The 23,350-nt window shown below is 36.6% G+C and overlaps 1 protein-coding gene across 1 annotated transcript in view; it reads left to right on the forward strand.

Moving 5' to 3' along the window:
- Arhgef38 (Rho guanine nucleotide exchange factor 38) overlaps positions 1–23,350 on the forward strand; it is a 147,899-nt gene that overhangs the window by 103,864 nt on the left and 20,685 nt on the right. The window contains exons 6-10 of the mRNA XM_015484614.2: positions 9,308–9,507; positions 12,390–12,523; positions 17,561–17,665; positions 19,418–19,540; positions 22,429–22,740. Coding sequence (XP_015340100.1) covers positions 9,308–9,507; positions 12,390–12,523; positions 17,561–17,665; positions 19,418–19,540; positions 22,429–22,740 — 874 coding nt within the window. The remainder of the gene's footprint in view (positions 1–9,307; positions 9,508–12,389; positions 12,524–17,560; positions 17,666–19,417; positions 19,541–22,428; positions 22,741–23,350) is intronic.

Below are 23,350 nucleotides of genomic sequence, written 5' to 3' on the forward strand. Positions count from 1 at the left end.
GCTCTTGTATAGTTGCAAAGTCTCCCTTGCAGGGGCGGGCGGCAGCTGTGCTCCTCCTCCAATTGGGGTGATCTGTCTATCATGCCAGCGGGCCACTGGGCCCCTTCTCCAGGTCACGTGGTCTGCTTACCTTGTGGGCAATGGCTGGGCCCCTCCTCCAATAGGGGTGATCTGTCTGCCACGCTGGCAGGCCGCTGGGCCTGTTCTCCAGATTGGAGGTCTGCCTACCTTGCAGGCGCAGGCAGCGGCTGTGCCCCTCCTCCAATTGGGGTGATCTTTCAACTAGGCCGGCGTGCCACCGGGCCCCTTCTCCGGGACGTGCGGTCTGCCTACCTTGTGGGCGGCAGCTGGGACCTTCCTCCAATTGGGGCGATGTGTCTACCATGCCGGCAGGCCGCTGGGCCTGCTCTGCTGGAGGGTCGCAGGTCTGCCTACCTTGAAGGCGCGGGCGGTGGCTCTGCTCCGCCGCTCCTCCAATTGGGGCGTAGTGTCTACCATGCCACGGGCCGCTGGGCCTGCTCCGCCGGTCGGTCGCAGGTCTGCCCACCTTGCAGACGCGGGCGGCGGCTCTGCTCCGCACCTCCTCCAATTGGGGCGATGTGTCTACCATGCCAGCAAGCCGCTGGGCCTGCTCCTTATGCATTATAGTAAAATACTGAGTTTCTTTTATTTTGGACTCTTGTATGATTTAGAGAGAAAAAAGCCTATACTCATATGGCATAGGCATGAAATGTTACAATGAAATAATTGGCTAATAGGATAATATAGAAGTCATTTTATAAAAACGACCTAACTCTGGAAGAGTTATACTTTCCTAGAAGAAATATATGTCTCTAACCTGTTAAAGACTGAAACAATGATAGTGATATAAATTTCCATTCAAATTTACCAAGACTTTAAAAAGCACATGTTGTGTCACTATAGTCGTGGACTCTCTGAGAGTCTTCATCTGGTTTGCTTGTCAGTGTAAGAGTGTGTGTGTGGGGGGGAGGGGGGTGTTTAAAAGAGACAGAATTTTAAACTTCTAAGTGTTACATTAAATACAAAATTTACAAAATGGAAATTATATCAATTTAAGACATAAATATCTGTCATTCAAAGTAGATTGCAAAGCAATCCTGAAGTCAGAATTCCAGAAATGAGTGGAGGAATCAGGCCCTTAGGCCAAGCTGTTGATCTGTCTCACCCAAGTGAGGAAGCTGATCTTTTCAGGTGTCAAACAGGCACCCATTTATAAGTCTTTTCTTTTATAAAGAAAATATATGTTTTAGGATAATTCAATATTTGTTTTATGTTTTCAATTCTTAGGTTATTTGAATTTGCATATGGGCAAGATTATTTTGGTTCTTTCACACATCAGAAGACTCCAGGGCTTCCCTTAATGATAAACTATGGGGATTAGGGCAGGGCAGCTGCCTCATTATAAAGCCTGTGTCCTTGTCATTGTGCCAAAGACTGGAGCTTCAACATAGCTGGATATTAGAGAAGAATTTCATGTGCCCAAAATTCAATTAAGGTTTCTTTTCCTACAACTTAGATCTTTATAACCAAAAGACATAGTTCGAGAGGAGAGTCAGAAAGGGAGATTTGAAGCAGGAAAGGAAAATATTCTTCCTGGTGCCGTTAGCATGCCCAGGCTCCCACACACAGAATACTTAAAACAGTGCATTGTATTGAAACCCTTGCTTAAAAAACTGCCAAGGTTTCGCAGCAATCCTGCTGTGTAGGAGTTAGCCCAGTTGGTTATGCCCCCTCTAGCCTATTCTATACATCTTTAGAGAAGAGCAATCCCAGCATGTGGCTGGCTGGAAATCAAAGTCAAGTTCGCCTCAAGTTATTTCCTCCTGTTCTCCTCACTAGGGTCATGAAGCACACATGCTGCTACAGGAAAGGGTAAAAGGCAATGTCAAGTGCTGTGTAATTGTTGGGCTCCTTCGTGGCGAAGGCCAGGCATGCTGCAGTCGGAGTTCACTGGAAAGATGTGGGCTTTTTAATGGCATCCAAAAAACACCTTACACATGCCAAGAGAAAACTGTCTGTTTTTTCCTACAATCTGCATTTCAAAAAAATAATTATATTTCTAAACTGTTTACTTTGAATTATAATCTTACATAAACATCAAAGACATCATTAAACTGACAAGAATTGTAGAATCCTCCATAAAGAAAGCATCTGATCCAGGTCCCACATTCTAAAACAAGAAAGAAAATTGAGATACGGTGCTTTGTTATTTCCATGTTTTTCTCTTTTCTATTTGTTTCTTGTCTGCCCCTTTCTATATAGGTTCCCATCTTTGGCTCTCACAGTTCCTACCAATCTCAAAATGATATAGGTTATTTTCTCTTTTTATTTTTAAAATTCTTGGAGCAATATTGTAAAATAAATAAAATACAAGTGAGTACAGTGATGATAATGGGTAGTCATGTTCCAGAGATGATCACTGTAACACTGCAATGTCTATCACGTCACTACAGCTTTTTCTTTACACACACACACACACACACACACACACATAGTAAAATAGGACCATTTTTTTATTTCCTGCATATCAGCCTGCTACTTTATCCAAAAATTCATTATGGGCATCTTTCCATGTCAGTAAATACAAATTAATATTTTTATAACTGTATAATATTCTCTGGTATATATTATATGCACTAATATATTCAAATATACACTAAATTATGAGGTGTATATATGATATAAATATGGTATACCATAATTTAGTTTACCAAACTTTTACTGATGGTTGAATTATTTGTGTTATAAACATTGATGTTATATGTTCATTCTTATGCATGATGTTTTTACAATAGTATGATTTTTTTAATAGTGCATTTTGTTTTGTTTTGTTTGGTACTGGAGATGGAACACAGGAGTGTTGAACACCCACCTATATCCCCAGTCCTTTTTAGTTGTTATTTTGAGACAGGATCTTGCTAAATTGTTGTAGCTGGCATTGACCTTTTGAGCCTCTTGCCCCAGCCTTCCAAGTCACTGGGATTGCTAGCATGTGCCACCTTGCCTGATTTAGGATGCATCTTTGAAAGTGGAATTGCTAGATCAAAGGACTTCTGATGCTTGTCAGAAAATTTTAAAAAGTTATTTATGAGCTAATTTATATTCCTATTATTCATATATGAGTCATCCATTTATCCTCTACTGGCCAACACTAGATATAATTCATATTTATATCTTTATCCTATGACAATGTAACAGGCTAAACATGGTAATCTGTTGTTTTAATTTGCATTACTAACAATCTTGAACATTTTCATTTGTATATAGCCATTTGTGTTTCATTGCTAATGATGTTTTTAAATGGTTTACACCTTTTTTGAGATGTTCTTTTTCTAATAGATTTCTAATGTCTCCTTGATTAGCAAGTATATTAAGGCTTTATTACTTACTATAAACATATTTCCATCTTATTATTTGATCTTTAACATAGTTTATGGCTGCTTTTATTTGTACGGTTTTTCAGAGCTCAATTTAAAAACATATTTATTAATCACTATTTTTTTGTATTGTGGTTTCTGGATTTTATGTATTGCTTAGTGATTCCAAGGTTAGTTTTTAAAGTAGAATCTCATGTTTTCTTCACTTTCTTGCATGGATTCTTTTTTATAGCTTTTTCCTTTTCTCCTTTCTTTTTGGTGCTGGGGATTGAACCTTGGGCCTCCTGCATGCTAAGTATTCACTCTATCACTGAGCTACACTCAGCCCCCCTACCCCCATGGTTTTATTTTTAACAATTGTATATTTGATCTACCTGGCAACTATTTTGGTGCAAAGAATGATGCAGGAATCTGTTTTTTATTTTTTTATATGGCTAGCTATTTATCCTTGATACTGAATAATACATTTTCTTATTGAATAGAAATGTCAGGTACCATGTACTCAATGTCCATACATACTTACATATATATCTTGATTTTCTAGTTTTTGCTACTCATTTGTTCATATATGTACCAGGATCAAATTGCTTTCACTTTTGCATTTTAATAGGTATGACTAGTCTCAACTCAGTACTTTAATTTTTCATAAATTTTTCTAAGTGTTCTTATGTTTCCTCTTTTAAAAAACTTTCTCTTTCCCCCCCCCAAATGATACATACTCATGACTTTAAGAGTAAAATAGTTTTATAAGATTTGCTATGAAAAATGGTAGTCCTTTCTTTGTTTTAGTCAGCTTTTTTTGCTGCTATGACTAAATGATATGACCAGCACAACTGCAGAGGAGGAAAAGTTATTTGAGGTCTTACGTTTTTAGAGATCTCCGTCCATAGACAGCAGGCTCTATTCCTTGGAGCTAAAGGTGAGGTAGACATCACGGCATGGTGTGGCAGAGGAAACCAGCTCACAATTAGAAAGCAGTGAGAGAGGTCTCCACTTGCCAAATACAAATATATACCCCAAAGCCACGCCCCAATTCCCACCTCCTCCAGCCACACCCTACCACTTCAGTTATCACTCAGTTAATCCTTATCAGCGGATTAATTCACTGATTGGGTTAAGACTCTCACAACCAAATCATTTCTCCTCTGAACCTTCTTGCATTGTCTCACACTTGAGCTTTTGCCAGGACATCTCACATCCAAACCATAACATTCATAAATGCTCCTTAGTAGGACACATTATTTTTGTGTCTTTTAGCTGATTATTTTGATATTTATCTTTATGACTCTAAAAGCATGCTTAACTTTTTTCCTAGTCAGGTATTATTGATTGAATTTCCCTCATAGAAGACAAGAATCTGTCTTTCTGATCTCCATCTCAACACACACACATACATGCTCCCTTCCCAACTCTCCATCCTCTCTAATTTGGCTAAGCAATAATCCGTGTTTGAGTTATTCTATCATATCTGGATACCTTACAGAGTTAAATCTTGGAGTCAACTAACTAATTACTGTTTTCCTGAGAGCTGACAATTGTTGATTCTCCTCTTCCTCCTTCTCTTCTTCCTCTTCATCTCAGTTTTCTGTGTACAAATCATTGACAACAAACTCAAAACCAGCTAACTAAGTCATCATCCAAGACAACCAGATGCATTATGTCTGGTATCAATTTTGTCTTTCTAAAAAACCTCTCCTAAAGCCTTCAGGCCTCCTGAGTTTGGATTGCTGACACTGGGCACAACTGTCTTCCAGGGACTCTCCTCCCGTCATCATCAAGCTTCTCTTAGCTTCTTTCCTATGTTGATTTTGATGGAGTACATCCTTTGTTTCCTTCATACCTCAAAGGAATAATAGGAAATAAAATTTTATGAACTTTTGTACCCAAAATGTGTCTATTTTACCCTCACACTTGATTGATAGTTTGGTTTCATACAGAATTCTAAATTGAGAATAAAAACTGATCTTCAGAATTTAAAGGTGATTCTTCATTATTTTCTAGCTTTCAGTGTTAGTATGAGAAATTAGAAACTTAGTCTGATTCCTAGTCATCTGTTTGTACCCATTTGTTTCTATCAAGGGTTGTGTCCAGTTTTCTGAAGTTTCATGAATTGCAAGGTATGATTGTGTCTCATCCTTTGTTCTGGACACTTAGTGAATTCTTTCACAATGTGCTAAAATATGCACTTCTCTTAAATTATTTCACTGATGGCTTCCTGGTTATATTTGTTCTGTTCTCTTTTGGTGAATCCTGTTATTAGATATTGATTCCCTAAGCCTGTCCTCTACTTTTCTCATATTTTCTATCCCTTCGTATTTTTACTCTGCTCTTCTGGAAAATTCCTGGACTTTTTATTCTGACATTTGTGAGGGGTTTTTTAAATATTATTTTTCTGTTAATTTTTAAGGGCTCATTCTTAGTCCTTAAAAATATATCCCTTATTTTTATAACACCCTAAAAATTAGATAGTTTCTGAAACAGGTTTTAGGCTGATCCTTATTTTGATACCCAATCCTTTACTCCCCATTTCCATAGGTATCTAGTGACCTTAATTAATGAACTTTTGGGGAATGATTAAACATTGGCTCTCTTTTTTCTGCTATATCAGTTATCATTCATTCATCTTCATTCATCTTTTATAATTTGTTGATAATTCTGTGTTTATTTTCAGTTATTATTTATTTCTAGCAAATGATATTTGTTATTTGTATATACAGTTTCAGTACATAGTTTCCCTTAACATTGACTCACATTTTAAAAGAATAAATTGGCACACACACATACATAAAGATCAGTGATTATATAGATGGTGTGGCTACTGTAAAACAAATATTAAATAGGCTAATTGTGGTCAATGAAATAGAGAAAATTGAAAGTATGGTATAGTACATATTTTTTCTTCTCCTTTTTTCTGTAATTAAAAACAGATATTCCTCATGTTGAAAATTTGACATTTTTCTCTCTTTTCTGCTATAGTTGTTACATTTTTAAATGTCATTTATATTTTCATTGCACATTTTTTTCTTGTACTTGATGAGAAGCTCTTTGCAACAAAACTAGATGCTGCTAAAACAAAGCCAGCTGTGTTTACTTCACTTTGAAAAGTTCCAATAATAATTTGTAATGAGGTTAGTGTAGCTATTTATGGCATGAAATACTTGCCAAAGTATTTGTGATAAGGCAAAAGAAGATGAAATAGAATTGCAAATTAATAACTACCTTAGATTTCAACCCAATATGGGGAATTGTTACACATTTGGTTACTTACTGTGGGGCAAGCAGGTGATAAATGGATTCCTGGCTGATGTCGTTTATATCACACACAGGACTCATCTGCTTCACATGGTTATCAAAACTTAATCCTACTAGGTGGGATTAGGCCAGGTGAACTTTATGACACTGAATGCGTGGAGTGTCATTATCTTACAGCGCATCCTCTATCACTTCTACCATATTGCTTGTCTGTCTGATGTAGATATTGGAACATCATTTCTCATCACTTGGGCAACTGTGCACAGTGTAAGTGTGAAGACAAAAGTGCCTGGGAAATTTCTCATTTTTGAGAAAGACATTTTAAGTCTTGTATCTATGATGATTTTAAAGGAAACAGTAACCATTTATAATTGTGATTATTGTTATTTGAAACATGAAGGGGAGAAAATAGAACTTTGATGCCAAAGAGTGATGGAAAAGAAGTAATGATAATATTTGGACACAACTAAAGGACCTGGGTTGGGTTTGGTGACAGATATAGATAAGGGAGAAAGGAGGGCAGCTGAGAGGTGCAAATACAACTTTTAATTCATCTGGGCTTTGGGCACTTTTTAAAGTTAAAAATAGATGTGTTTATATATGTATCTGTATGTGTGTATATAAAACAATAGACCATGTTAGTGAACTATTTTATTAAAGTTGGATTTTCTTTCATTGAAATAATTGATTATATTTATATTTTTATAGTATTGTTAGTGATTTATAGAACATTAAATAAATTAATTTTGGCAATGATCAAAGAAAAATTTCAGAAGAAATTCTAATCATAATCATATATATAATATAATTCTCTCTAATCAAGTTAGTATCTTCCACATTTGTGACTAATTATTTAACTTACTTATTTAACTTCCACATTCCTTAGTTAATTATTTATGTATTTTACTTAAGTGTATAAAATGTATTCCTGAAAAATCTATGCTTTAGATATATGTAAGAAAATGCTGTCCTTCATGTTAAGATTCTGTTACTGAAATGCCATCAGTTAGAAAATATTTTTAGTTATTTTTTTTCTGTATCCATACTTATTTACATTTTTTATTCATCTCACTTAGTTCTTTTGAAAACCAATAATTAATATTTTTTTCCCTCTTCCATCTCTGATGCTCTTTTTCTCTCTCTGTTATTCTTTTCTTACCTTCCTTAATCTGTTTCTAAATGTGTAGGAAGTGCAAGATAAAGTATATTAAGGCAATTGTTCACTCCCTTGCAAACTTTTGATGTTTCCTGACTTTTAAAAATATCACCTTTTAGTTAGTGTTAGTTTTCGTCTCTGTTATGCTATTATAATATTCTCAGAATGTGAATAAAAGGCCTCATTTATTCAACCATTGTGAAATTTAGGGATGAGGAATTCAATATAAAATAAAAGCACATTACAGAAAATAGGAAAACTCTATCATTTCTCGGACTACAATTATGCATTGAGAGAACATGGTTGGTCCTGGTGGAGACACAGTGGCCACAGGAAAGTTTATCAAAAACTGATAAACAAAGAAACAAGATGACTCCAAGAGAGTGATAAGTGCTAAAATGAAAATCAACTTGGGAGATGGAATAGTGAGTGGTGTGTGTATGTTGTGTGCCTACGTGTGTGCATGTACATGCAGGTGTGCATGTACACTTGACAATTGAGGTTCTGTGGTTTCTCATTTTTCAAGTGAAGGGTTGAATTAGATGGTCTCTATGGTAGCTTCAGACCTTTTCTAATGATACAGCTTTTCTAATTTTGTTCAGCATTTTTGTACCCCTTATACTTTTCAAATTATATGACATATTGATTACCCATATGAGTACTTTAAAAAACAGAAGTATAATTCAAATGCGGTGGCACATGTCTCTATTCCCAGTGGCTTGGAAGGCTGAGCAGGAGGATCACAAGTTCAAAGCCAGCCTCAGCAACTTAGTGAGACCCTAAGCAACTTAGCAAAAGCCTATTTCAAAATTAAAAAATAAAATAAAAAGGGGTTGTGGGATGTGGCTCTGTGGTTAAGGGCCTGTGGGTTCAATCCCTAGTAACCCCCACCCCCAAAAAAATAGAAGTATGAAAAATCCATTTGTTGGGATTTGAAAACAGTGTATAGGAAATACACTGTTTGCATAAAGAGGCTTTTAGAAATCCCTGCCTTCTGGGTGAAGGATCAATGGCAGTGGGCTGGACAGTAGCTTGACCAAACTTATAGGACTTTTCCTCCTGTGTCTTGCCTGTTCAGTGCAATGGCTCTGCTCTCATCTCAGAAGCACCCAAAGAAAAAAGTCAGGCATGAGTGCTCACTTTTGTGAAGTTCCTGAAGATCTGTTGGCAAAGAATTTCAAACAGAAGGTCACTGTGTGATAGCAATGTTTAGGGATAGCCATGGTAGTAATAATAATTAGAGAATTGTTATATTTATTATCAATCTCTTTTGGAAACTGTGATGGCACCTCTGAAACACTGTAAATGCAACATCTCAATCTGAAGAGAGAGGACAGTATTTTCTTTTGACCATACTTTGCCAAGACATCTGTTTAGATTTTTAAATAATGAGCCTATTTTCCTTGCTGATCACAAATATACCATAAGGAAAATGCATATTTCTTGGTTGTCATGGAAAACCACATTGTGTTTGTAAAACTGATATTTATCTTTGTTATAGAGGCAAATCAAACTTATTGGACATGGGCTCTTTGATGATCAAACCAATTCAGCGTGTGATGAAATACCCCCTGTTACTGTGCGAACTCCGGAATTCTACCCCTCCTTCTCACCCAGATTACAGAGCACTGGAGGATGCCTTTGCCGCTGTGAAGGACATTAATGTGAACATCAATGAATTTAAAAGAAGGAAAGATTTAGGTAGGAAAAATATGATGAATTGGGTGTTTTACATGACTGCTCTGTTTATATTCTGAAAAATCACATTGAGTGGTTACAGCAGTTGCAGTGAACAAGATCATTCGAAATCTAGACTCAGAGATTCAGGAGGAGAATGTGGTTTTTCCTCACTGGGTTCAGAAGATCGTGCACCACCACCACCAACAAAACCCCACCCCATCCCCCCCAAAATCATAACAGCTCTGCTCAACTACTCAGCCTCATTGATCTCTGCAGTCTTAGTGGTATATTGTGAACTGAAGATACCCCAAACATACCATTCTATCAGCGAAGGTCTGTGTGGTGAGAAGACATGACCAGGTACTATAGCCATGGGGAGGTAGTATCAGAATTGGTTGAAATAGGAACAGATCTGCATGAAGGAACCCATCTAGTTCTTTCATCTGGTCCTGCTACACAAAGAATGGAGATTTGGGGACAATAATTGCTCTTTTGATAGGAGCAAGTATATATCTGACTAGAATCAATAAATGATTGTTAGCCATTTTTAAGCTAAGATATAAAATTAAAGTCTTATGTAAAATGTAAATTTCAAAACAGGAGATATTTCATAGTCCCTGTATATTCCAGAGGTAGCAGTGGTTTGGATAGACCTGGGTCCTTCCCCCAATGTGATTTCTTTCCGTAAAGTTTTTCACTGACTTTTTAATTCTAATATGAAATCTCAATTTGACATTAAGCAATGGCAGTACTTTAGATCTCAATGACCCAACCAGTTTATTTGTTTTAAGTGATATAATTGTCTGGTAATATATTTATATTAATGAATTAAAATTATAAAGAAACATAGAATATAAGTGAAAGTTTAGAGTAAAAGGCTCCAAAAGTGAATAAAATGTTAGCACTCAAAGGATTACTGACTAGAATTTGTGATTTTTTTATTTTTTAATTTTTTTTAGTTTTATTTTACTTAGTTATATGTGGTGCTGAGAATCAAACCCAGGGCCTCACACCTGCTAGGCAAGCACTCTACCACTGAGCCACACCTCCAGCCCTGTGATTTTTAATGTCAAATCAAAAGTAAAAATTCTAATGCAAAAAAGGTTAATAATAAAAATAAATTCACAGAAAGACCAAGTACTATTATAATCCTTGGCTTCACTAATCATCAGGAAATGAAAATTAAAATCACAATGACACACCACTCCAATCCAACAGATTGACCAAAAAAACCCAATTTTTTTTTTTACAGATAATGTTATGTGCTAAGTGCTGCATTTCAATCTGCAGCTGAGAACATAAATGAGAATCACCACCTCATTTAAAAAAGTTGACAGTATCTACTACAGTTGTAGATGTATACACCAGAGACCCAGAAAATAAATTTCTAGGAATTTTTCCTAGAGAAATTCTTGTCCATGGGCTCAAATATGTACTAGTTATAACACTGTTCATAAAATCGTTTAAAAGTTTATATAATTATTCAGATTAATGGAGAAAGTATATTTTCCAGTATGATACCATGAAAAGATTATAAGAATTAATGAAATAAAACTATGTATAATTGCATTAATCTCAACAGGACAATCTTGAGTTTAAAAAAAGTAACTTAGCAAGTGAGAGAAGAATATGTTCATGTTACCATTTTTATAAATAATACCATGTATTGTATCAATTCCACACATAATGCAGTAAAGGAATACAAAATAGATACCAAAATAATTCTTATCCATTATTTAGGCTAACAATTCCCTTTAAAGATCAAAGATGGGGATCAGGTTCAATTGTTAGGTAATTTTTAAAAAAATTTAAAAAGATTGGAAATTATTAAATGTTAATAATTGATATAGCTGGGAGGTTAAAAAAAACTGTTGTTATGTTACTTTTTATATGTTTCTGTTTGCTTAAACTACTTCAAAGTCTTAAAGAGTAAAAGTTTCCCACTCCTGTGATTCCACTTTGTGAAGCAAACATTTTATTACATTTTCTTCAGATTCTCTCTTTTCTTCTTTCTTTGCTCCCAGCAGCATGAATGATACTACAGTTTGCTTTTTGTTTCTTGAAACTTCATATCATTCTTCCAGCTTATATGCCTTTCTTGTTGGCTCCATACTATCCCAATTTTGAGTGTACCATCATTTGTTAAACTCCTGCTCTGTGAATAAGCATTTAGATTTTGTTTCCAATATCTCATTGATGGGGAAAACAAGTTGCAATAAATAGAACAAAATTTCATATGTTTGATTATGGGAAGCAGATTTATCTGCATGAACCTTCTGGTCAGAGACTATAAATATTTTCATTTTTGTTAGATGCTACCATACTCTTTTCTACAAAAACTGCATTTGATTTAATCCTCATAAGCAGTGGATACAATTTTCCATCTTTCTACACCCTTACCAACATGGATGTTAGGAATATTAACATTTTGAACAACGTGAGGATTGAAAATGATTTGAAAGGTAAATAAGTAAAGCTCAGAGGTTATTCAACTTCCACCAAATCTCTCAGGGAGGGAAGAGCCCCTTCAGCTTCTGAGATTGCCTTATGATGAATGCAGTTGTCATCACTTAGGGCCAGAGTCTCCATCCTGGAGGCCTCAGATAATAGACATGTTATCTGAGAAGAGAGCTAAAGGTTTTTTCCTAGGATCGGGGATTTATTGAATGTGGGAGATAAATTCATCTTGGGCCTTGAGACCCATGTACTTGAATGGGCTGTTTCTGAGGGTCAGGAGAGTGGGGTGCCTGGGCAGGAGGAATAGAGCATATGGCGCCTGCAGAAGAGAATCAAAACCTATATAGATTTCTATCTTGAATATAAATATGGACTTTGAAAAAACTCTGAGTGAAACGTGTGCTGCATATGTTCGGATATGTCATCGCATCCTTCTTTTTTTTCAGTTCTAAAATACAAGAAGAATGATGAGGATGAATCTCTTAAAGACAAATTATCCAAACTAAATATTCATTCAATTAGCAAGAAATCAAAACGAGTGACAAATCACCTAAAGATTTTGACCAGAGGGGAATCACAGGTAATTTTTCTTTTTGGACCACCTACATTTCCCCAGGGAACATGAACACTGACATTTTTGTGGGGTTTTTGTTTTCTTGCTACCAGGGTTATATCGAGAATGTGGAGAATCAAAGTCAATTACCTTAAGCTCTTCCTTTTTTTCCTCTCCTGGGGGAAAACGGGGTTGGGAGTATGGCTGGGGTAATTTTGACACTACCTTAGCTGTGATGCTTCCACTGCAGAAGCAAAGGAGAAAGAAGGACGTGAGGACATGGGGCACAGGGATGCCTCAGGAGTCCTGACACTCACAATCAACCAGCACAGAAGCTCCCTCAAGGCAATCTCCTTCCATCTCTACTTTATTTCTGCTTTTAAAAATCTCGCTTTCCTTTAGGATTCCCTTGATGTTCATTTTATCTTTATTTCATCTCTAAAAAAAAAAAGAAGGGTTTAGATGCATGAGTTAGTGCGATGTTTTCTTACCCCTTATCATCTGTCTCCCCACTCCCCAGGTGCATGTTGTATTCGTGGATAACTGTTCTTCGTCAGCTGTTTAGCCTGGCTGGAACCACTTTCATCTCAACTCCTAATAAATAATGGATGGATTAGCAAAGCCTCTTACACTTTAATGTGCTTAAGAAGAATTACCTGAGGAGCTTGCTGAAAGGCAGATTCTAGGCTTTCACCTGCTTCAAGGGTGCAACCTAGAAATCTGAATTTTTACAAATATTCCAGGTGTTTTGAAGCTAATGGCCTTGAAGTTAGTGATCAATGGAACACACTTTGAGAATCACAAGATAGAAGGCTCATTGTGGCACCACTGTATTACCATACAGTGGACTTTAGTTGAAATTAGGAAGCACAGTTCTTGGCACACTATATTTGACCTTATTTTTTTTCCTTCTCATTTGCTTTTTTTCATTACTTAATATTTTAACATCTGTAAGATTGCTTTGTTTGAACTAGAAGCAACTTTATGGCGGTTTAGCATTGGACTCAGATGGATCTATCTCACTATTTAGTTGCTGTGGTCTTTTTTCCTTCTTTCATTAAGTCTTTGTAGTAGAAGTGGCTTCTTCTTTCAAGTGTCTATTAAATCTGCTGTCTAGCTTGCAGTCTTGAAACTATTCATTTTGCAGGAGACAGCATAGGGCAGAAATTAAGAGCAAGGTCTTTGGAGTTATCTAAATCTTTGTTTGAACTTAATAAATTAAGTTCTCTACCACTTAATAAATATTTGTCTTTGGGCACATGGCTTAAATTTAATGGAATATCTGTAAGTTGGGGATTACACTAGTACTTGACACATGGAAAGGTTAAATGAATGTTTAACCTTTAAACATTAAATGAATTGATTCATATATAAAGAATGCACCTAACAGTATATGCTGGCTGTCAAGATTAGCATAATCATCAGCATTATTGCTTTATATTGTTGTCTTATATTATTATTTGCCTTTGTTCAGCTGTCTTACTTCCCATGAGGGTGTAAACTCCTTTATATATGCTGTATTAATCAAGCTTTTTTTTTTTTTTACTTTCTGTATTTTATAATGTTTTGACATAAAATACCTTGCTGGTACTTTAGGAGAGACTTCCCCTTTCAGGGCTAGGCAATGCTTTTGAGAGCAAATAGCTGGGCAAACAACTCTCACTTGCAGATCACCCCATCCCATGGTTCCATTCACATCCTCACCTAAATCTTACACACTGAACCAATACTTCTCCTGCCCTAACTTATTCTACAGCTAGATGCAAAGTAAAGAGAGATCATTTCTATAACCCTTAGCCCATGGGAATTATTCAAAGCAACCAATCCCATTTAGTTTGTCCTGCTTTGTACTTCCCAAGAAAACCCCAATAAAGACTCCGGCCTAGACTCTCTCTTCACTCTTGTCTTCTGCCACTTGACCAAAACCTGGTACTTCCCCTGTGACCCTGTATGGCATGTGATGACCTGATCTCTGAGACCTGTTTCCAAGCCTTGTTCTCATTTTCTTTAGTGACTGCATTGACTTTACCATATGATAGCCAACATGCAATACCATAGTTAACATGTACATTTTTAGAATACATGGTTTGAATTCACTTCTTTCTATCCTTCTAGGGGCTCACCTGGTTGATTGTATATGGGAGGCCCCTCCTTTTGATATGGGAAGTTTGGACATTAATGGTGTATGGTAACAGATAAAGGAAAGGACAGTTAGAATGTTTCAAATAAGACAACAATAATAAAATCAAATTGGGAATTTATTTAAGAAGAGATTATTGTGCCCTATAGGCATATATACATTTAGTATAAACATTTCTTTTCCACTCTTTGGGATTTTATTTCTGACTCAAGACAAGTCTATTGAGAAACAATAGGGGAAGTTCTAATTTGGGGCAAGCTTTTAAAATATTCTTTAGCATATTTATCATCAGCTTCTTATATTTTTCAATTGTGAACTAAAAGTGAATTGTAGTTAAAGTCGCCTGAAGGGATATTAATTAGATTTTCCTCCTTAATCTTTTTAGAGGATGTCCTGTCAGCAATGAAGCATTTCACTGTTAATCAGAAAATCAGCTGCATAGGCTGGACTGGAGAAGAGATAAATCTCAAATCAATCAATTTTGCACTTGTCAGCAGCTCAGGTGAAATATTGGTAGAGTTAGGGTTTAAAGCTATTACCCAAGAGGAAGATTCTATTCAATTCATCATACATGTATTGAACTCTCATGTACCATGCACTGTATAAGAGATTGGGAATACAAAGATGAACAGGTGTAGGTTCTGAATTCAGACTGCTTGGGTTTGAATATTGATCTTACCTATAAACATGGGTAAGTTTCTCTAACCCCTTATGTTAGGATAAAGGCTATGCATCTGTCGCAGAGAGATTCCAAAGCATAGTAGCTGAAGTCAGGTAGCCATTTATTTCTTTCTGTAATCAGAGTCTTGAGATGTGAGCAGACAAGCTCTGCTTAATAAGATCCTTCAGGAATCCAGTTTATCCAATTCAGCACAGTGCTTTTCCTAAACACATTGTCTCAACTGCCTGGTTGAGGCTAGGTCATTGCCATGTCTTCATTCAAGTCCCAAGGACAATGTTGCAAGGCTAAGACTTAGAAATGAAACACTGCTTCACTCACACCCAGTCATCCAAACAGTTACATGGGTTGAGCTAGCTGCGAGGAAATCTTGGAACTGTCTCGAGTAGGTCAGCCATGTGTCCTACTTAAATGAGAGGTGTGGGTTCTATCAGTAAAAGGACAATGGAGAATGTCTGTTGACATTCTGCCACCTTCTGAAGCTGCTTATTTATCTCTAAACTGGTATTTATCATAATAGCTAACCCACAGTATTGTATAAATATTAAAATGAGAAGGAGGAATGAAGGCATAGTGAAATTCATCAGAAGAGAGAATTATGTAACTAATTAATTAGGGTTACTAGAGCACACAGGAGGGAGAAATTAATTTTCTACAGTGGGAAGAAGAGCAATGGAAGGACAACTCATGGAAGTAGTCACATGTGAGCTAGTTCTTAAAAATAAACAGAATGTTTTATAAGGGAGAAAAAGGACAGCAACATATTCCAGCAAAACAGCACAAGAAAGGATTGGTTATGGGGAAGTAGAATTGGGCAATATTTCTCACAGTGTGATCCTTAAATCTCCCTCTTTAGAGTCATCTGGTTCCAGCCAAGATATACAAAATAAAATATCTGGCAATGTGACCTTGGAAACTGACTTTAAGACTACCTGGCCCAGCATATTGTTATACACACCAAACTGAGTTGGATCTTGTGTGAATGGCAAAGGACTCTATTACCTATTTGTTCAAAAGTTTTCTAGATCAACAATATTAAGAGGTTTAAAAATAAAATGCTATGATTTCTATTTATACAGCTCTAAGGCCAACTATCTGAAATCAAGAAACATAGGAACCAAAACAGCTACAATTATTATCTAGTGCTTAACTGAGCAAGAGTCACCCTGTTCTATGGAACATTTGCATGTTCACATGACTTTCACCAGTCCAGAGACTGGTTCTGATCTTGTCTTATAGACATTTTGATTGCTAAGAAATAGCAATGAGGGCTGGGGCTGTAGCTCAGTGGCAAAGTGCTTGCCTCACATGGGTGGGGCACTGGGTTTGATCCTCAGCACCACATAAAAAATAAATAAAAATATTGTGTCCATATACAACTAAAAAAAATATTAAAAAAAAACTCACCTTAAAAAAAAAAAAAAAGAAAAGAAAGAAATAGGGCTGGGGATGTGGCTCAAGCGGTAGTGCGCTCGCCTGGCGTGCAGCCCGGGTTCAATCCTCAGCACCACATACAAACAAAGATGTTGTGTCTGCCGAAAACTAAAAAATAAATATTAAAATTCTCTCTCTCTCTCTCTCTCTCTCTCTCTCTCTCTCTCTGTCTCTCTCTCTCTTTAAAAAAAAAGAAATAGCAATGAGCAGGGGTTCAAAAAACAAACACCAGAAGCATATAAAAAACAGACTTTTCTGAATGCTAATAGATATTACATGTAGGGTGACAAAAATTAACTGAATTGATGTGACCACCACCATCACTATGAAAATTTATTATTACAGAGAAACTAAGATTATATATCATCTTTCAAATTAAAAGTGATAATTATTACAGTTCTTTAACCATGGACTGAGGATTACTTTCTAAATAAACTGGTGTGAGTCTTCTGAGCAAAACAATACATTTTAGTCCATAGATCAAATTTAGCTATTTTATAAACCCACAAAGTAATATAATTAAAAACTTCAGGGAAAATTCTTATAATTTTACAACTATTGTGACATAGTTGAAGCTGTGTGAAAATCAACGAAGCTGAATCACGTGGCTTTGCAACACTGGTGGCACATCAGATGTGCAGTGTGCCCATCCGGGAAGTACTGCATTACAATAGTGGGCTATCACAGAAGGTTTCAATACAAGCAAGAACTTTTGTGTACTGTGCTGGACCAATATGACCTATCCTATTTTTTTTTTCAAATATCAGATTCTTTTGAATTATGAAAATAAATAATTTCATTTGTATTTTAGGTGAAAGATAATACCTTTAACAGAGAAGAAAAGCTGTTTAGAGCTTTAGAGAAGACTGTGAGGCACTGTGTAAAGAATATTTCATTCTGTCTCCAACACATACAGGTAGGTGAGATACAAGTTGTTGATGTTCCTTCCAGAATGCACTAATTTCCGTGGTTTCTATGAGGAGTGTGACTGTTCATTCATTTGTATAATGACACTTACTGTATCAAATTGGGAAGACTGCAAAGTGCTGTGAGGGAGGCCAGGACAAGGATCTGGGTTCTGCTCTTTGACCCCCTATTTGCTCCGATCTCCCCTCAACCCAAATTGCCCTGTTAGGGGTCTTGCTCAGATGATTGCCCCATGGACCACAAGCATTTTTTTTTTTTACAATAAAGATGACATCATTAACTCAAAATTGTGCATTGGGCAGAAAGTTTACTTATTTGTCTGATTTTACTAATCTCTCTTCCTAATACCTAAAGTAAGTATAAAAATCAATATAAAAGAGAATAAGTTGAACTACAAAATAATATGCAGTACAATAATCAAAAGCTCTCACACAATTATACCAGAAAACAAAAACATCTCCGAAAATTTCTAGTCCTCTAGGAGATTGTTCTGACCCACTTGAGAATCACTGACTTCAACAAACTCCTGTTGGAGTATAGCATTATTATTCTCAGTAGCAAGGCCAGTCAGGAGATTCTCCTAATGGATCTTATCGAGGACACGGTGTCCTAAGCAGCATCTTGACAGTGGTTATGACTATGAAACACAGGAAATTAGTGGAGTTCCATGTAAATCAGTTAATAAATGGCTCCCTTCCTTTTCCAGAAACGTATTCTCTTGCTTATCTGTTTTTGAAGTAGATGCTTGCACACTGAGATGAAGTATGACACCAGCTGAGGGTTAAGGTGACCAGCACACTGATTTGGAGACAGAGTTCCATGTTCTGTAGTAAGAGCACTATTCTGTTTTTATTTATTGTCTGAGACAAATCCTGATTTTACAATTAGGTTTGCTAATTTCTTTCTAAAGCACTGCCTTCTGTGAAAAGGAAACCAAAACAGTTATAACAGCTAGAGGGCAGAAGGGACTGTCCTTTGTGTACTTTTACATATCCTTTGAGTAAATGTCTCTTGGGAACATTTACTGGAAAATCCTGTATTTTAACTGATTGATTCAACAAAAAAAGCGAGAAATCTTCTCTTAAAGAGAGCGTTAAATTCATTAAGGAAAAATGATGATTTTATCAAAGAGCAGTGATTTTTAAAATAAGCAATCTGTGAATCAAATGCTAAAGAATGGCCAATAAGAACTTCTATGAATCAACAAGGACATTATACAGAATATTATGAAAAAGTTGTTGGGGGGAGAAGGAGGAAGAGAGATTAAGTAACCTGATTGTACAAAATATTCACAAAAGTTTCAGTTTTCCCCTTTTTTAAAAAAAATTAATTTTTTTTAAATTTTTTTTTAATATTTATTTTTTAGTTATCGGCGGACACAACATCTTTGTTTGTATGTGGTGCTGAGGATCGAACCCGGGCCGCACGCATGCCAGGCGAGCGCGCTACCGCTTGAGCCACATCCCCAGCCCCCCCCAAAATTAATTTTTTTAGTTGTAGTTGAACACAATAACTTTATCTTTTTATTTGTTTGTTTGTTTGTTTGTTTGTTTATTATGTGGTGCTGAGGATCAAACCCAGCACCTTTCACATGATAGGTGAGCTCTCTACTGCTGAGCCACAACTCCAGTCCCCCTTTTTTTCCCCCTTTTGATCTCTCAGAAGAAATAATGTTGACATTTGCATTGGATATACATTTATTTGTAATAACTTCAGAACTTACCTTGTTGTTGGGTTTCAGGATGCCATGCCTATCGCTCTCCAGAGTGTGAGGGAGCTCCGGGAGATTTCGTACAACAAAGATGAGGAGGAGGTGGGCTATTCAGAGACTCTGAGTAATGCTCCAAATCCCTGTCATGACTTTGTAAGTTATTTATATTCATAGGAAATACAAGTTAAATAGTGAGGCTAAAAAGAAATGCTGATTTTCATTTCTTTTTTCCAGAGTGAGAAATAAAATATGCACTAAAGCAAATACTAAAGTTAAAATTAGGAGATTTTAATAGGGATTTTTAAAAAATTAAATATTTCTAAAGTGGATTAGTTGAGGATTTTACTATAATTGAAATTTAAGACAACTCTGGACTGTGTTCCTAGCAGTAGTTAGTGCCTATGTAGCTTTTAGAATCAATATTTAGTTGGAGTTTGCATATATTATATCAAGGATTTATTAAGTTGGAAAGCTATGATTTTCTTAACGTATCTCTAGAAATGTCTTATGTCCTTTCAGAGGGAGCACAGGTATTTTCTGAGGATGTGATTCTTACTAACAGGATACACACTTGACAGCAAAGTTTTCTTTCCGCTTAAGAGTCATGTGTAATTTTCTTCTTTTCCATGATAAAATATTTCTTTTCTAAGAGTTCTATAAAATATATGCTGGGAATCATAAAAACATGCTTGAGTCAACGAAATATTTGGGTGGTAATCTAGTCTAGGTAATACAAATTTTAATTAATGTCTTGAGTTTCTATGGTTATTATTATGTCATAGTATATTTCAAGTATTCTATAGAAGATATAATAGATTCCACCATATTGAAGGTGAATTTTTTGCATTGGTGTAATTTGCACTTTGGTTCACATAAATCTTCAAAGAGGCTCTTGTATGGGACAATGTTTAGCATTCCTAGCTCACCAGCCTCAAAATATCAATAACATCCCCCTATGTCAAGTCACAGTGATAATCAATGAATAGCTCCACATATTTCCAAACCCTAGGAAGTGATACACTCCTCACCCCACTAGAAAACAACATAAAAGCATCTTGCATTTCTGGCATTAGGAAATGAAAAGTCAGGATTACATCAGCAAATATACATGATACATATACATGATACATGATAAATATACATGATCCATAGATAAGTTGCTCGTGGATGGGTGGGTGGATGGATGGGTGAGTAGAAGGATGGATGAGTGGATGACAGAAGTTTTTAAATCAGAGATTTAATGGGAAAAGCATGGGTAGTTTTCTATGTATTTTCTGGGTTTAATTACAGAGAGAACATTTTAGAAAAGACCTAAGGGTTTGCTCTTTAGGTTAATTCAAATCCATTAAGTCAATAAATATTTATTGAGCACTATCTGAGAGCATGGTAGTTTCTCCTTTAGCAAGCCTGCTCCAAAATTCAAAATTTTGTAATTATATTACCTGTAGAATCTGGTCATTTAACAAACAGTAATTTATACCAGATATAGTAAACAGATTCTTAGTCAAGAGACTCATTAAACAGTATGCAGTTGTGCAGTTGTATATTGATTATTTTATAAAGTAGACATCAAATCTAATATGTGTTGGCTCTTGCTAGTGCCAATAAGAGATTGGTTCCCCTCTCTTTTAGATTTCCCATGAGTTCAGATAAAGTTATCAGGGGGCTTTTAAATTAATTAATACAGATTGCTGCTCAGATGTGGATTCCCTGGGACCTCTTCGGGGGTACGGAAGAAAACCTGCTACCAAATTATTCTAATGTAGTCCTGTAACCTAAGTATATAGAGTAAAGTAGGGTTTTTTTTTTACATTTGACCAGAATAATTGATATAAGCAACTTAGAGGAAGAAGTATTTTGGCTCAAGGTTTTAGAAGTTTCAGTCCATGATTGTCCAGCTCCACTATTCTGGGTCTGGGATGAGGCAGAACATAATAGCAGAAGAGCATGGCAGAAGAAAACTGCCTAGCTCATACAGCCAGAGAGAGAGGGTGGGGGGACTGGAGCAAGATTGTCCCCAAGGGTAAACTCCCAGTAACCTCCTTCCTCAGCTGTGCTCTGCCTACCTATAGTTTACATCACCTCCCAGTAGTCCACTCAGGTATCAATGGGTTAATCCACTGATGTGGTCAGAATCCTCATGATCCAATCACTTCTCAAAAGCCCCACCTCTATACCCTCCTGCATTGGGGACCAAATTTTCAACACAATAAATTTGAGGGACATTTCAGATCCAAACTATAACATAGGGCAATCAGCAAACATAGGATACTAGTGTGTTTCAGAATAGAGAAACAGAATAAATTAAATCTAGGGTGCTTCAATGCCAACACAGGATTGGGAATGAATTCAAAGATTATTTTTTATGATTCAGAGCTAAAAAGGTAACAATTTAAGATACAGGGACCAGCACCAGTTTTAATGTATTTAAATGAGGAAGTGTATATCTCTGGTCATTTCTGTCACAGGAGTAAATACCCATATTAAAGTGCTGTTATCTGTATGGGGGATGCAATTCCACTACCAAAAATAAAGTCTTCAGAGTAATTAGGGATTTGGGACCACCCTGGGGGGAGTATGTTACAGTCTCTTCTAAGACCACAACTTTTGCTGTCACCAAGTTGTCACAGTGATATGGTGAATCATTCATTTCTGGTAGTCAAAATTTGGTGATTAACCTCACCCCCCATGTGTGAAATAGCTCAGGTTGGCTCTGGGATAAGAAAGAAGGGGAAGTGGGCAGTGTTCTGGTGACAAAACCAAATGGCTTCAGAAAGAAAGCTGGAGTTGGATTTTGGGTGACCAGGTGTTTTGTATTCCTCTCCCTGCTCACTCTTCATGTTCCATGTTAGAGTCTTTGTTTTAAGTCCTTGAAAAGGTTTAGCTAGAGACAAAAATGATGAGTTTCTCTTCTAACGTGGATAGAGGCTGCCCTGGTTCCTTTGTGCTCCTGCGGAGAGGAGGCAGGCTACCCAGATCAATGCTGGATGTGGTATGGGCTATTCCCTTCTCTGTAATGGGATCATCATTTCTTTTGACAGGCATCTCACTTGCAGAGACTCGTCCTGAACCCCCTGTCAGCCCTGCTGTCCTTATTCCCAGGACCTCAGAAGCTCATCCAGAAACGCTATGACAAACTGTTAGACTACAACAGCTACCTGCAGCGGTCAGCAGGAGATGAGTCAGACTTGGCCAAAAAGGAATATGAAGCCCTCAATGCCCAGCTGGTAGAAGAGCTCCAGGTGTTCAACCAGGCTGCCCGGAAGATTCTGTTGAACTGTCTGTGCAACCTCATCACTCTCCTCAGGGACCTGATGCATGCAGCACAACAGGCTTATTCCACAGTTGTGCCGGTAAGCACAGTACCATCACCTGGCCACCTTGGCCTCCCAGGTTAGGAACCACACCTATGAGAAAGCAGCCCTGTTCCAAGAGTGCATGTGTGTGTGTGGTCTTCGTGTATATGTTATTTAAGAACAGTTAGTCAGATGCTCTTCTCCTCCTTGATCCCCACTTTGGATCAGATAATTTTTAAAGGCACTTCAGTTTCTGTTTTAGGTTATCTGGGCACATCTTTCACGTTGTAGTCCATAGTAAAACAGAAGCACAGTGATTTTTTTTTTTTTTTTGCTAATGTACTAAAGAAGTGAAAATCACTTTGGGGATATTTATCCTCACTCAACTGGTTTCATTCTATAGTATATATGTTATATATATATATATATATATATATATATATATATATGTGTGTGTGTGTGTGTGTGTGTGTGTGTGTGTGTGTATTTAGACTTTTTGTTTTGAGATATAGAGTTATATGTAGTTATAAGAAATCACAGAGATCCTGATACTCCACAATTCCCCAATGGTAACATCTCTCATGACTATGTCTATATTACTGAAAGGCAGAAATGAATAGTGATTAGAGAATTGTCTCTGGCACTAGAATAATAATAATAGCATATA

Source organism: Marmota marmota, unplaced genomic scaffold (assembly GCF_001458135.2).
Source record: "Marmota marmota marmota unplaced genomic scaffold, marMar, whole genome shotgun sequence".
Taxonomy (NCBI): Eukaryota; Metazoa; Chordata; class Mammalia; order Rodentia; family Sciuridae; genus Marmota; species Marmota marmota.